The sequence below is a fragment of the Thermobia domestica genome, chromosome 8, assembly GCF_964235325.1.
Source record: "Thermobia domestica chromosome 8, izTheDome1.hap1.1, whole genome shotgun sequence".
NCBI classification, from domain to species: Eukaryota; Metazoa; Arthropoda; class Insecta; order Zygentoma; family Lepismatidae; genus Thermobia; species Thermobia domestica.
Genome location: NC_137461.1, coordinates 141471901 through 141488501, shown reverse-complemented (window position 1 = coordinate 141488501; position 16601 = coordinate 141471901). Strand labels below are relative to the sequence as shown.

Here is a 16601-nt window from a genome sequence, read left to right as displayed (position 1 = left end):
ATGTTGCATATAAAATTCCAATATTGGTTAATTTCTCCCCCCTCTCTCTCAGGATCTTCACTTAGATTCAATGTTAACAGGAAATAGTAATTACCAGCTTTACAGACTTAAGCTAATAAAACTAACTCCAAAGCTACACACCATTCCCTGCATTTCGGAGAAAACCCCTGAGCATCTGGGAAAAAGTTGCTTTTAGTAGGAAAGATACATTTAAAAAGAGAATTCATCCATCTGTCTATCACAAGCTACAGAGAGAGAGAGAGAGAGAGAGAGAGAGAGAGAGAGAGAGAGAATAACAGCTGACTGGAAACATATGGTTCGCTGCCGCAAAAGATGATGATCATGAACCAACAGGAAGTGAAGTCCAACGGGTCTCTGTGATACAATTACGTCTTTCACGACACAAAAATTCGTTATCCACACCACACCACAAGCTCTCCGTTACGTGACCAGTGAGAAAAGGGACACAGTTATTTACCACTTTTATTTCCGGACAATCAAAGCAATTCTAACAGGAGCCGCCTCGCGTATCATAATTCCTCACACATCACCATCATTTCCCACGAAAGATTCAGAAAGGGAAGTAACTGTTAAACTTTTCACCATATAAACACACTGTTGTCAGCTTTTTTCTTCTTTTAAAGGGTGAGCATGAAAAATAAAACCGCTTCACAAAGAATAAAATAAAATAGTGAAACCAGCATAGATGTGAGTAAGCCAGAATACAGAATATCCCAATAAAATTCGTGCAAAGAATCTACTTTCAGAGGATATGGATGACGTGAGTTCTATTCTAGGAAAACATTATTCGATTTCCTTGTAAGCTGTGTTACAGGACCTGCGGAAGGGTTAATAGAAGCGCCAATATCGTCAGTTGAACTCCTCCTGGCCCAAAGGCGATCAGCAGATAATTTTAAATTCGGGTATGTGCAGTTGCATCGCAAGCTTTTTTTTTTTTTGCTTGACCAAAATTTGTTACAGAGGTATTAGTTTTTACTACGTTCTCCGCAATATTTTTTTCCTTTTCTGTAAACTTTATTATTTCTGTATTTTATTATTGATCGAAAACGAAGTTATAACTTATATTCAGATTAGGACGTATTTTTTGTTTGGTAACACTGGAGTGATGGGGTGAAATGTAATTACTCATGGCCCTGCTCGACTCCCAACATTATTTCCTTTCCCCTATTTTGGACTGATCCAAAGATCTTACGACTACATAATATATACGAATATTCTAATTTTTTTTTTTAAATTTTAAGATTTTCGATATTTGAGCTATTCAATTGTGAAATCTTTCCTCACTCAAATCAGACGGACAACGATATGCATCCTTTCTGCAAGACATTACCGCTTCTGTAGATAAAGCAACAGGCACCCAAAAGAGGCCGCCCTCTTCTTCCATGATATGGAACTTATGCCACAACCACACTACTCACTAGATTTAGCACAGAATGTTTTCTAGTTGTTCTGAAACCTCAAGGATTGTCTTCGTGTGAAATTTCGGAATTACTAGGAATATGAAATATATATATATAATCTTGATACACTCAATGTAACTTTTCAACTAATAGACAGAAAAGACATTTTGTATCTTGCAAATATCTGGAGGGGGACGTTGTTTGACACTGTGATACCACAAAATAAAACAGATAATGTAATAATGTACTTTAAAGTGCATTAACGTTGTTCAATAATTGCTCCAATTAGCCCACTAATTGATATGGAGAATTATTTTTGTTTTCTTTGAGATGAGTTGGAATTTTAAGGGTTTGACTTTTTTCTTATTCAAATATATTTAAATATCCTATAATTAGTTAAAGTTCAATTTTGTACATAAATTTAATTCAATAATGTTAATTTTATGCAACTTTGAAAAAACCAGAAAATTTAATTAGACTTTTTAAAATCCCAGTTCATAAAAAAATCCATATAAATCAACGGACTGAAAAACAAATTGCATTAGTACTCAACAATGTTAAATTACCTAAATTTCCATTTGTTTCAAAGACATTACAAATAGTGCAGAAATGTTAGTATCCGCTGATTAGGACATCGTAAGCTATGCACAAACATTTGTGACCAATAAGGAAATACTTTGTTACATTTCGAGATGTCATATGGCTTAATTTTCTAATTTTTAAAGATATTTTTATTGTCGTAAAGTTACTCACTAAAAAAAAAAAAAAAAAAAAAAAACTGGTAAAGTCCGTAGGGCAATCCTTCATGTAGCTCTCCAATTGACTTTTTTCACGATACTGGGTGAATACTGCACTGCTAACATTTTGTTTACTCCAACAATCATCTGTCCTGTTGCACATTAACTGATTAGATTTATAGAAAATTCCCAACTATTAATCTCAACTGTTACAGTATCTTGACGGATTGGAACATTAAGTAAATGATGAAACCCTCTCAACTAGTGTAATGGCTGGTACGTATGCCTTTGTCACACGTAACCTTAGGTTCGATACCCGGTGGGAGGGTACAAAAATTTAATTTCATAATCATTCACTTATCCGTCTGTTTTAGCCTAAAGGGCATAATCGTGAGCTAAATTGTTAATAATTGTTAAGCTAAAACATATTTACATAAATAAGATGTAAAACAAATTGTGTCGAGGAATGCACGTCTTTGATAAAACATTTGTAACTTATGCAAAACACAATTTGTAAGAACTAACTTATTTTTCTTTGAAAATGTTTCATAAATTATTACTTACATACTTAGGTGTATTACTTAGTTTTTCTTGGAAAAGTAAATAAGAATTCCGATATGCAGGAGTTCAGTACTAAGCTTTAAAACCTTTGATGTTCATTTATTAATGTAATCTGTGGTATTTAATTGGGAAACAATTTTCGATGTTATATTTGTTTTATGTTTTGAATTTAAATGAATAAGTAATATATGGAATTGTGTATTCTAAAATCACAATTGCTAAAAAAAAAAAAGGTCTCAAATGTCCTGGTATTAAATCAGCGACGTAATGCTAGAATTTTTCGTAGATACGCGCTATACAGTTCTCGAAATGATTGCGTATATCCACCCCCATATACATTTGTTCTTCCTTAATTTTTTGACTATACACTGGAAAAATGAACTTTTTAGTTTTACGTCCCATGATTATGCTGTGTAAGTTAACTGAGATAGGGGAATGAATAAAGTGAGAAGAGAGCAGAGAACAACAAGGAAGTATACGCTGTTTGTCCACTACAAAGCTCAGTTGGCGCGAGCTGGGATCGAATCAAAACTCCATGCTCCAGAGGTAAACGCTCTACCACTGAGTATATGTGGTAAAGTCACCACGGCCCAGTATATGTTTGACCATATTATATTATATTATATTATATTATATTATATTTATTTATTTATTTATTTATTTATTTATTTATTTATTTATTAGGAGGTAAATACAAGCTGTATTTTCCTGTGCACGCCCAATTGCATCTAGTATTAATCTAGATCAGTTTTACGCAATTTGATTGCACGTGCTGCACATTGCATATCATGACGTCATTGTGTCCAAAAATCGTGCCACAGAACAATAGTACATAGGTAGTAAACAGTTTTCCTTCAATTATTAGTGTGTTTACAAGTTTACTTTTTATTTAGATATTTTTATGATACTATTTCGTACTGCTGTAATTACAAAAGTGTTAAGTATCATACTATCCGTCTTCATCAAAAGTGCCGATTCGTCCAGTGATGTACTGTGTATGTTAGTGTACATGAAGTAAGAAATAGAATACGCAAATTTTGAAAAAAGTTAGTTTAGTGCCGAAAAAAGGTTAAAGCAGATATTTGCAGTTTATTTTATATATTCTCAATTCCTTGTTGCAATCTAAATTGCAAGTTCACTTATACTGTCACTAATTACTTCATTCAATAATATCTACTTCAGTTTAGTCTTATGATTCTATGGCCAATGGATTTAAATTACCTTTCAAGTGGAGGATGGTTTAGTTGCAGGTTTCAATGTAACACTTTCACACTCGTACATGTACCATATATACCTACACAAGCTGTAGAAAAATACCAACGAACTCCTGGAGAGGATTCGTTATATGAAATTTTAAAAAATGTTGTAATAAATAGAGTCGAAAAATGCCTTCTTTCAGTTATAAACAGACAAAAATGTGAAAAATAGTTTTGAGAACGCCCTGGTTTGACAACTATGGGACCTATCGCAAATATTTCACGGATTCACAAAGAAATTAGTCTGTACTCTGTCTAAATATGTATGTTTCAGAATCCTGCGGTACCGGAGGATACTAAAACATGAAAAGTTAGAGCGTACACTAATTTGTGTAATTCTTTTAAACCCTTACGAGAAGTCCCGTAGTTATCAAACCAGGGAGTTTTGAAACGTGATTTCTCGCATTTCCGCCGGTTTATAACTCTGAAAAGTTTTTTTTTTTTTTTTTAAAAAAAAAACAATATTCATGTAACTTTTATATAAATTTAATGTTATCTTTCATATTATAATTTCCATTTCTCATAAGGATTCATCTCCAGGAGTTTGGTGGTTATGTTTTTCCGCAACCTGTATGAATAGCATATGCAACTTCAAAAATTTATTCTAGGCACTCATAGATAAAGATTATATAAATATGTAATTTAAACATTGATTAGATCTGTATGTGGACACAACCAAAGGTTATGCCTATAATTCCTCTGGAAGATAATTCAAGTTTGGTTTGACATTTTCTGAAGTAAAATTATGTCTGAAATATTAACAGAATAGGTAGACTAGAATGAAAGACGTCAGAATTACACTAATACGAATGGCAAGGAAATTGCCTTTAATTATTTTCATAACGAGACAAAGGACTCAGTGTAACGTAAGATTCGTAGCCATGTACTGTAACCAAGGACAGAATCCGGAGTCACCCAAAGAAATATGTGGGCTAACAAGTGATCTTGACTGCTTACAAGAAGAATCATACACACGTTTCATTAGATACAGAGCATAGAACAGTCAGAATTTTAAGAACCTAGCACTGAATCTAGAAAATCTAAATTCAGATTTGTTCTAATTTTTGTTCCTACTAATTTAGACAACTGTAAGCTACGTATAACAATTCAAAAGGTCTGAAGAAATACTTTCTAAGCTAATTACCTTCAGCCTGCCTATGATAGTCACTATCACACATTTTAAACAAAAAAAGATTTACATATTTTAAAGAAGTTCAATAGAAAAGTCATTAGTTATTTGAGTTTCTTTTATTCAGTGAATCGAAAAGATATCGTGTTGTACAGTAAACTCACGCATATTTTTCACCTTTCCTCGAATACGAATTTACAACTTCTGATTTGCAGATGCTGCAGGCAACATAATACTAATACACGTAACACGTATTCCGTGCAAAGAATATCAGCGGTTATGTATAAAATCAACACACTCACTCGTTTGAGAATATCCTCAAGCAAAGACAGCTTTCACCAAAGATTTATTCTTCCTATTTCGATCGTTGAATGAATTATCACTCTGTCAGCAACGATATATTATTATTATTATTATTATTATTATTATTATTATTATTATTATTATTATTATTATTATTATTATTATTATTATTATTATTATTATTACTTCTATGTAGATTCCGGTTAGCGTACGTGTAGTCATAAGTTTGATTCCTAGTAACGAAATAAATTTTCGATATTAATTTACCATCGTGGGAAAACTGGGGAGATAATTGAAATAGAGAACTCCGCTTGAGAAAGTTAGAAATAACTAACTACATGATATGATCCAACTAATGGACACCTGGGCTGCCATAACCTACATGGTAGTTAATGCTATTGTATTGCTATTTAAATTGCATTATTTAAAATCTACAATAAAATGAATGAAAGACTAACATGCGGCGTTGCTGTAATATGTATTCAACATTTAATTATGAATATACACAGACCAAGATCTGTTAAGACAGAGCACAAGAAACGTGTGGGATGCATAGTGTTAGAAATCTAGATCCATTATTTATCTAGGACAAACAGTGGACGATATAATGTTAGATATATGGATAATAATAATAACTCTACTCTGAGGAAAATAAATGAATTGGCATTTAGAAAAGGGCATATTACTCTTACCATATCGCGAGTAATCCGCTGAGGCTCCTTTGTAATTATCTCTTCTTTGGAGAGGGTAGTTACAGTTGATGTAACAGATCCAGATTACCTCTGGTGAAAATATACTGGAGTAAAAATAACATAACGAGGGACTAGATTACTCCCCTCCCCCCGTATACAAAACAAGCGAATGAACTTTTTCAATTACTGTTATATGTCTAAACCTTCAAAAATTATTCAACCTCTTGCTTTTGTATCTCAATATACTCCTTACCAAAAAGGAAGCAAAATAACACTTAAAAAGGAAGAAAAAAGAGACGAATGTCATTGGTTGTACTTTAAGGCTGTGTTTGGCATTAGTGAAGCCACGTTGTCACGTTAGAAGAACTTGTAGCTGTCATAAAATAATAATAATAATAATAATAATAATAATAATAATAATAATAATAATAATAATAATAATAATAATAATAATAAATCTTGAAACCCTACCATATTTCACCATGTACACACAGTCTTGAAAGGGTCATAAAAAACATTTTTTCCATCTTGCAAGGAGTTGAACGATACGCAAATTTATGGGACGTCTTGCTTGCTACCTGCTATCGCCCTCCCGCTGACAAAAGAAAACCAGTTTCGCCGCATCCGAAACAACGGATTCTTTTGAACAGGGAGGGGAAATGCGCCAAAATACACATTTTTAATGAGGAGGTTGACTGTTTGCTCACTAGAGTGCAGTGCTGCATGTGCGGAGAAACCTTTCTTGCTTTCAAGAAGTTGTAACATGTAAAGAGTAAATAGAAAGATCGGGTTGCAAGTTTTTTTTTTTTTTTTTTTTTTAAATGACAACTACAAGATTCATTTAACGTGGCGATGTGGTTTAAGAATGGGGTTATTCTGGTCCCAGCCGGTACCAGATTACTCCTCATACAAAACAGCAGGAAACTATCTCTACCCTGAACTATTCATTCTACCAGCTTTTATTGCTATACATCAATACGCCTCTCCTCCAATAAAAGTCGTAAATAACACCAACAACGGAAAAATGGAAGCGATTGTCATTGGATGTACTCCAAGCTTATGTTCGGTCTTAGCATTCCAAACTATATACTAACAAGCACCTCGTATGAAATTATCAATTAACAGAGTTAAATAATCGAGGGGTAGTCTGATCCCGACCGGTTCTTTATGTTATTACTAGTGCTGTCCAGGGGCGGATCCAGGACCGACTTCTGGGGGGGGGGGGCGATGGGTTGTCATACTACTACCTTTAAGGGCTCCAAACTTTGGGATGAGTTTTATTTATATATATAAAATAAGAATTTCCTCTTCTGGGGGGTGATCGCCCCCCCGCCCTGGATCCGCCCCTGGTGCTGTCGATATTATTAAAGGCTCTCGTCTCGTGAGCAACACTAGACAGCTTTTTTTCTTTTTCTTTTTTTTTCTTTTTTTCTTTTTTTTTTTGCCAGTATTAATATCAGAATTTGAAAATTCCCACATTCGAAAAGTCGAGCTAAATACTTATTGCAATAACGAAAAATTATGCGATTAGTTATTCAAACCAAAAAATGAAATCTGACAAGTAAACCTTACGTTTGGGTGAATCGAGTTGCTGACAGACACACATGAGAAAGTAGTACTAAATGTGGTCAGTATTTCAGTGAAGTTGTAGGTGCGAAGCTCCAGGGGTTTAGGAGATACAGCTACCAGAACATCACATGGAAGTACAGAATAGTCTTCATACAGTTGGAGGTAAAAGCTCTGTAAGACCTCTTGTAACGACAAAAGGTGAATAACAAATATATGGGTACATATTAGGACTAGGGGGAAGTCATATAGTAAGGGTATACCTGACGGCGGCCATCTTGAAATCCGCCATTTTGAATTACGTTTACGTTTTTAAAATAGGAATAGGGTCATGTGATACATGATTTAAGGCGCAAATTTAATCAGAAGAACAATGGTGACGTTAATTTTGATTTACGCGCAATTGGTCAAAAGTTATAGGGAAATTAAATATTGTTGCAGCATATGTATTAGTCCTTTACCCCACCTTGTAAATTTTGTGTTAATGATAATAATTAAATAAAAAGCAGGTGGATAAATATTAGGTCTATGGTAAGAGTTGCCTTAATGGCGGCCATGTTCAAATCCGCCATTTTGAATCAGACAAAAGTTTTAAACAAAACGCATAACAGTAACACCTTATTAATAGCAAATTTTACCATAAATCCAAAGGTATAACCATTTTTGCTTTATCATTAACCAGCATTTGTTATTGCATAAACAAGTTGCTAATTTAAGGAAAAATGACCAAAGTGGAATTGAGTCATAATTGAACTTGGATCTTTCTTCCAGAAAAGTCCTCAATTAGTACAATCAATATGTAGTTCAGAAAAGAGTGCATGACTTGCACAAATGCTCTGCTGAAATTTGCAATTAATAAGGTGACACTGTTATGCGTTTTGTTTAAAACTTTTGTCTGATTCAAAATGGCGGATTTGAACATGGCCGCCATTAAGGCAACTCTTACCATAGACCTAATATTTATCCACCTGCTTTTTATTTAATTATTATCATTAACACAAAATTTACAAGGTGGGGTAAAGGACTAATACATATGCTGCAACAATATTTAATTTCCCTATAACTTTTGACCAATTGCGCGTAAATCAAAATTAACGTCACCATTGTTCTTCTGATTAAATTTGCGCCTTAAATCATGTATCACATGACCCTATTCCTATTTTAAAAACGTAAACGTAATTCAAAATGGCGGATTTCAAGATGGCCGCCGTCAGGTATACCCTTACTATATGACTTCCCCCTAGTCCTAATATGTACCCATATATTTGTTATTCACCTTTTGTCGTTACAAGAGGTCTTACAGAGCTTTTACCTCCAACTGTATGAAGACTATTCTGTACTTCCATGTGATGTTCTGGTAGCTGTATCTCCTAAACCCCTGGAGCTTCGCACCTACAACTTCACTGAAATACTGACCACATTTAGTACTACTTTCTCATATGTGTCTCAGTCAGCAACTCGATTCACCCAAACGTAAGGTTTACTTGTGAGTTTAACGTCCCGCGATAATGTTCTTTAGGCTAAGCGAGACTGATGCTTAAGGCAGGTGAGTGATTGGAAGAACTGGTGGAATTAAAATGGGGGAGGAAACTGGAGTACTGAGAAAATCAATGGACAATATGTTGTCCACAACAAACTAATTTAGCCGGGGATTGAATCCGCGACCCCATGCACCAATGGTAAGTGCTCTATCACTGTCTCCCCTTACTTATTCGAAACAAACAAAAGTTAATTCTTGGTCTACTTATACTTCGAATACTGAAAGGAAAATTACCCGAATAACTATTTGAATAACTTTAACAGTACTAACAGTCAGTTTATTCTATCTATAGTGCTGCCAAAATGTCTTGAGCCGTTGCAAAAATGCAAACTAAAGCTCAAACCCTCGACACACCCACGCGTTGAGCCAATAAGGCTTCAGCTGTTGCTAAGCGAGAGAGCCTTAGCGAAAGGGAATGGAATTCCTGCAGCCGATAGCAGCGCTTGGAACGGAAGACTAGGTGTCAAGTCAATGAGGTATATCTGTAGTTGCAAACGAACTGAAAGAGTTAATGAAACTTTTTTTCTTAAGACGGATTAGTCACACGAGATACTGGCATTTTACTCTGTATTGAATCGATACATTGTAAAAATGTGGATTAAACACAATGCAGTTCTTTAGTAAGTGTTCTTTAGTACTATTGGATGCAAGGCAGTCCAATGGGCGGAACAAATGGAGTAGTCATCCCTTTTTCCATGCATCATACAGGAAAGCAATTGGGTCGTTCAGAAGAAGTACCAAGTTTCCTATTTCTAATTCATGCTTTGGATTCAAAATTCAGAGATAACCATAATTTTGTGTGACATTTGCTCCCGTTGTATACTTTCTTCTTTCAGTTTGTGTGTTTTGCGTCCTTATGGAAGACCAAAGTTATCAAGGATGATACCGATCAACGATCGGGGCTTTTATCTGCCACAGTTGGCGGATGCTGCACAGACTGCCATGCAAAATCAATCCTCACAGTGTTTGGCCATTCCTCATCACACTAGCTCACCTGAAAGAGATGGATTATAGATTAAAGCGACAACTTCCAGTTGACTACACTATTAACAAGTGCACTCGTAGTGAAACGATCATTGCTATGAAAACTGGTGAGTTCTGCAATTTACTTTCGCTCCAAGACTCGCAAATCGACGGAATGGCTGATTGGATGCCAATTAACCATTCTTTTTAAAAATCTAAAACTGTTCTGAAAGAACTGGAACATGTCTGAAGTAGACGATAACTGATTTAATCAATCCCTTACCTTAATCATTCCTAATTCTCTATATATAAAATTCTGTAAAAATAAACTAATAGTGGAGTATGGATAGCATATCAAACTTAGAATATGAAGTGTATCGGACGACTATTTGATGCAGCGATACGAGTCAATTGATATATTTAGTTATATATTTCTAGAACAATCCTTTTGAACCCGGAAATTTTACTCTTGACTCCAATCACTACTAATATTGATCTAGTTCAAACTCAGAACTGAGGTAATGAAACTTTTATAAGTGAAAAACTTCGATCAATAAAACAAAGCACTTTTTTTTTTTTTATGAGACAGTTAGCACTAAGCAATGTGTCAAAGGATTTACAATTATTTCTTCCTTAAAAAAAAAAAAAAAAAAGTACTCAAAATGTTTTAGTACGTAAGGCTTTCAATCAACGAAGTCTTGTAAATATGTACTGTATTATATCTACATGCCGTAACCTGAAATCAACTTCATGATTGGATGATTAATGCTCAATTACTAAGTAACTGGAACAAGCTGCAGATTGGTTGAAGAAAGATGTCTGAAGCTAAGTAAAAGGTAAAGAAAACAACGAGCCATTAAACTGGAAAATTACCGTTAGTGTGCTTAGAGAGTACCTTAACTTAGGACAGTTTCTGCAACTAACTTTACTGTAAATGGAAATAAAAGAGGTAGCAATATAAAATATTTCAATTTGTAGAATAGAAGACTATTTCTTTGTGATCCTATGTTAACATCCCACAGCACACTGAGGGTGACATCTCTCGGCGAGCATATTAGCCGGAGTAGGGGGGGGAAGGAAGCGGTCTGGAACCTATATGTTTGCTAAAAATTCATCAGAACGATGTAAAAAGGGCTATACTCAACTCATGTCGGATAATTCACACCTGTTCTACCATTTTCCGTTTCTAGAAGACCTCGTGAATTGCCTATACTTTGAGGCTACCCCTGTCACTGCCTGTTCCACATCCATTAGTGCATTAATGGAATCTAGGCTCAATATAAGAACTATGATCTCTTACTCGACCTTCATCTGATATTTCGTACTCGGATTATGACATGGTCCTTCAATAAATATATATAATTCCAAACCAATTTTCGGCAGGCTATAAGCTCCGAAATGACGTATTTATGCACCCATATTAATAATTCTTACACGTTTTCATGTGAGGATTCTTGCACAAAGTTTTCTTGATGGTGTTGTTTCCGAGCACCTTATATAGATCTAACCGTTAGATTTGGTTTTCCTATTAGTTTATAAACAAAATTCTACAAAAGGTTCTTGGCAGTAACGTTTTTCGAGTATGGCCTAAGCGGAAGGAATTCCCCGGCGTAATTAATTTCCCCCCGATCCATACATCCAATCGTGCTTAATGTAGAGTCTCAGTTTTTTTTTTTTTTTTTTTGTATTACTACTTTCCAGTCTCAGTGTATTGAAATTCCTGCCCCCCCCCCAAAAAAGAACTGAAGTAGTCATTGGTTTTAGGTGATCAATGAGTTGTTCCTCTGGGGGTCCAACTCCGGACTGTATGTATAGTACCAAAAGGTACATGCTCGTTTGTGAAAGAAAAAACATCAACTCAGCAACTTCAAGTTTTAAAAATGAAATGTTAAGTGTTTCAATAATGTATAAATCACCTATATATTTGAAACACGCTAACATTAAAAAAGTAGTTCAGTATTTGCAAACCTACTTTTGAGGTAAAAAAAAAAAAAAAAAAAGTCAATCGCGAGCAAAAAATGCATGCAAATTAGTAAAGATGATGAACTGATTAGCCCGAAGCAAAAGAATATCTGATGCTTAAGCACGTCAACCTTGTATTTACCTAGCAAATAAAAAAAATCATTATCACAGTTGACGAGTAAAAAATATTTCACATGGGAACCTGCTTTGTAATAATAATCATGTTTTAAAAAGTGTGCACTTTTGACATGCATCACGTAACATCGTTATTTCGCATTGCTCCGATTCTCATCGAAGGCTTAACACGACACGACACACACACACACAAACAGAAAGCAAATACACTTATCTTTACATAAACGCACAGTACACACAGAAGAACGTCCTTGAAAAGTGATGCGAGACAGTGGTTTCTTGTCATATTCTGGACGCATACATTTTAAGATGAACATAAGTTTCTTCTAGATTGTTTCTGGTTCATAGCAAAACATTGTAGCCAGCAATGCATAGAAATACTGACACTTTCTAATTTCTCAAACTACATCAAAAGTTAAACATCTCAAAACACCGTTTTCTCTCGTGCTGTAATGTATTTTACATTACAAATCCCATTTCATATGTGTGAAAACTATTTTAATCTGTATAAACTTTCAGACAAAGTGGTGTTAAATTTGGGGCATTTTGATAGTAGTTCTTAATAAGGTTAAAATTAGATTAAATAAAGAACATAAGCATATTACGTCATAGGAGTTAATTCGTAATTTCAAGGATACTTTCATATATTATGTATTTCGCAATCGAATTAATCAAAGGATACCGAAGATGAACTTCTGTATGACTGGATATACTAAGGTAATTTTGTTCATTGGTTACAATTACCTCCTTCCACAAAGACAATTAAGAAAGTAACCAATGATTACGTATACAGTTAATTGTTAAGACTAGTACTTTACAGAGGAAGCTGGATTCAGGACTCTCTCTCCTTATCGGATCGAGACTAGTGTAGTACAATATCCGGAAATTTTGAACCTGTTGGTAAAAAAGTTTTTTCCGGTTTCTTTCCAGAAAAATTGGAAAAATTGTATTTAATGATTTATTAACGTTTTATATGAACTATGGGAACCGTACAATGAAGGAGTAGGAATATTTAATTTACAATGCTCAGATTTCTGAAGTAACAAAATCAGAGCTAATGACCTAGCCGTATTGAATACCGGTTTCCATATACTTTACCCCAAGTCAAACTCAGTTAGCCCTGGCTTCAATATACGGACAAAAGCTCGCGGTCGACACTTAACCACTCAAAATCATATAGGCCAAAATCTCGCCATAAAAGTCTGAGGTCGAAATAATAGTAAGTCCGATAATGGTTAATTTAGACGCTAGAAGCGGAAAATTGACCGTTCAAAATGAATGGATATATAACCGTAAAATAAATCTAACTTAGGGGAAATCTTAGCCAACGTATATATTTTCGTTAATTTATGAAAATTAATTGTATAAATCCCAACAGAAGTTCAAAATTTAGGCCAAAAAGTATAGTATATCACGAATCCCTTAAGATAAGGATTCACTGTATAAGGAACCACTGTATATAAAATCATTAAAAGTGGAAAAGCTTTCCAGAGTTTTCGCAAATTCAGCTTTCAAGGGGGAAAGGACGATTTCTATAGTTTTTTTTTTGTTTTTTTTTTCGACATTAAAATTGATGTGTATCATCACCTGAAAACGGCTGAACCATTTGAAATAAAGTTTCTTTCTATTGTATTCAGCTTTTAAATTCCAGAAAGGTGAAGTTTTGTGTGCTAAATACTTTTGAATTGCATATAGTTCCTGTCCGTCATGAAGAGGTTACCCGTTAAACATGTTACTAACATATTACGATGTAGGTAGGGGGAAAAACTGTCCGTGTTGATATCAGGATATCCGTGAAATAGAGGAATATGTCCCGTAGTAATACATATATTCTTATTGAGGCAAAAAATCGGTCCATTTTATGGAAGTGTCCGTTAATGAAGGTTTAACTGTATATACTGTACGCGTATATGTTATTTTTAGTGTATATACATACAGCGATATTTTGAACACTGTATACTGAGCAAATAGCTGTGGTGAAATTTCATAACATTTTGGACTGCAAGGTTTTATTCCAAAAGAGATATTTGGTTCCACGAGGGTTCCCGCCAGGCGAATGTCCACCTACGAGATTTTGGTTAAAATATGGGCGGCGAGGTTTTGGCCACGCCAGATTGTGACCCTCGACGTTGTGGTTGCGAGGATTCTACCGTGAGATTATTTACGTAAACTTCTGGATTCCAGTTAGGTGAGGATCCTCGAGAAAACCAAATGTTGATAGTCCGGAGTTCAAAACCCTTTTATCTTCGAAGACTACTGTATGATATACGATCTATCCATGTGAGATAGTGTGTATTATGTCATTTGTGCAAGATTGTGTCAGAGCTCATTTTGCCAACCTAACATTTGTGTCAGGTTTACGAGCATTTTGGAGTAAGTTTATTAGGTTGTAGTATTTATAATGGCCAGCACAGAATCCTGACTTTACTCCGTGCAACTTCATTTTGTGGAACTATATGAGAATGTTTATCAAAGCTCTATCAGTTAGAAGATGGCATTGCCATGATATCAGACATGTCACCGGAGTTTCTAGGTCAATGGAGGTTGTTTCAAACTTTCTGAAGCCTCCCTTTTTCAGTTTCAGAATATGAAGTTTCAAACTTTTTCTAATGGAAGAATGTTGTAGTACAGCGTCAGATTGTTCATAAATCATATTACGCCATATTTTCAAATATGAAAACCTAGTTTCCAGATGGGCTATGTCAAGTAACATGTACAGTCATACAACTGAGTCAAACTTATTATTATTATTATTATTATTATTATTATTATTATTATTATTATTATTATTATTACAAAATATTAACTACATAAAACTTGGAACATACTCGTATGACAAAACATCTCGCTTTTATGGACTTTTAAATATGTAAGAAATATTTGTGTGTGTAATCGTATTCAAGAAACAGCAGTAAGTGTTTTTAAGTCCATGCTCTTGTAACCGTATAGGATATTTAACTGAGTAAAGACTGCAAACAGATATAAAGAAACAATGTTCTTTCAAACTTTTACACTTATTCTCTCACTCGTTCTCATTTTCTTTTGGCCTAGCGATTGGTTAACTGACTTGATCGCCAGTTTCTTAGAGAAAAGACCGTGTATCAGAAAGGTTAAACGCAATAAACAGCCGTTGGGATAAAAACAAGTCTAGACAAAAACAATATTATATTTAGTTTTTTTAATTATATTTGTTTGGTTTAACCTGCTATTGATAGAAGTGTGCATGGCAATTGAATATATTTTTGTAATATGATTACCACAAATAAAATAAATAGAATATTGTATACATAAACTATGCCATTCGTTTTATCAATGACTGCATCACCATGAAATAAAAAGCTTTATCAACTACTTTGGTAAATAAACACTGACAAACAAATATTGCATAATTCTGCTTATTATAGCCATGTATTTAGATATTCAATTTAATGAATCAAAAGAAAAATACAGAGTTCATGGCCCAAGCAATAGTTATTTTACTTAGCCTTGATAATCATGTCCTATATTAATACGATATTTTAAAGACTACACTATTAAGGACAAATTTAATCTGATTAACCTTTGTCCTGTAATAATTTGATTAGAAAGAAGTTCAAGATGTACGAAACGAAAGTATTAATTACAATAACAGTATAATCTCAAAACAGCGGAAGTTACAGTAACATTGTAATTACAAATCAAAAGACTACCCTCGTAACTGATGTTCAGATTCAGATGTAGTGTTTGATAAGTTACCTAAAAGGAGAGAGAGCCTGCGTTTTAAGGAGAGAGCCTGCGTTGTTGTACTGAACCGGATTTGAAAAAAAAAATCGAAAGTAGTTAGCACTACTGGTCGACAACCCCTCTCTTCCCCAAACATCACTTATGTAGTATGAAGGAATTTCCTTGGTTGTGTTTACAGTACTAATAAATGTTGGTTTGATTTAACATACGAAGAGAAAAAAATGTTTTTTTTTTAAAAAAAAACTTGTCTGTGTATTCACTATTTTGGCGTATGTCTGATAAATCATGTATCAGTCTCATCATAGTTAGGTCATTATTGAATTTCCAGATCATTTTTTTTAAAAGTATCATTTGTTATCAACCCTTAAAAAAATAGTTTGAGAAAGTAACTTACTTTATATCTTCAATCCATTTCATCGTTATCAAATATGTATAAAACACTACTAAACGAGTATTTTCGAATGAACACTACTGTACGAATATATACGAGATTTGATTTTGTTTATGCTTCTATTTCAATTTCAGTTGAATGAAATTGAAATTTTCAACTTACCTTAAAGTTCAACACATTGTCCAGTCCCCAGTACTGCATAAAAATTTACCACTCACCTAA

At 34.1% G+C, this 16601-nt stretch overlaps 1 protein-coding gene across 3 annotated transcripts in view; it reads right to left on the bottom strand.

The window, feature by feature from the left end:
* Positions 1-16601, bottom strand: part of LOC145693255 (uncharacterized) — a 213292-nt gene that overhangs the window by 134015 nt on the left and 62676 nt on the right. Inside the window, exon 1 of one of the 3 annotated variants that reach the window (XM_081769090.1) lies at positions 16542-16595. The exons of the other annotated variants lie outside the window; for them this stretch is intronic. Within the exon in view, the coding sequence (XP_081625216.1) occupies positions 16542-16580 (39 nt within the window). The 5' untranslated portion in view covers positions 16581-16595. Of the gene's footprint in view, positions 1-16541; positions 16596-16601 lie in introns of those variants that run through there. 3 annotated transcript variants of the gene reach the window in all.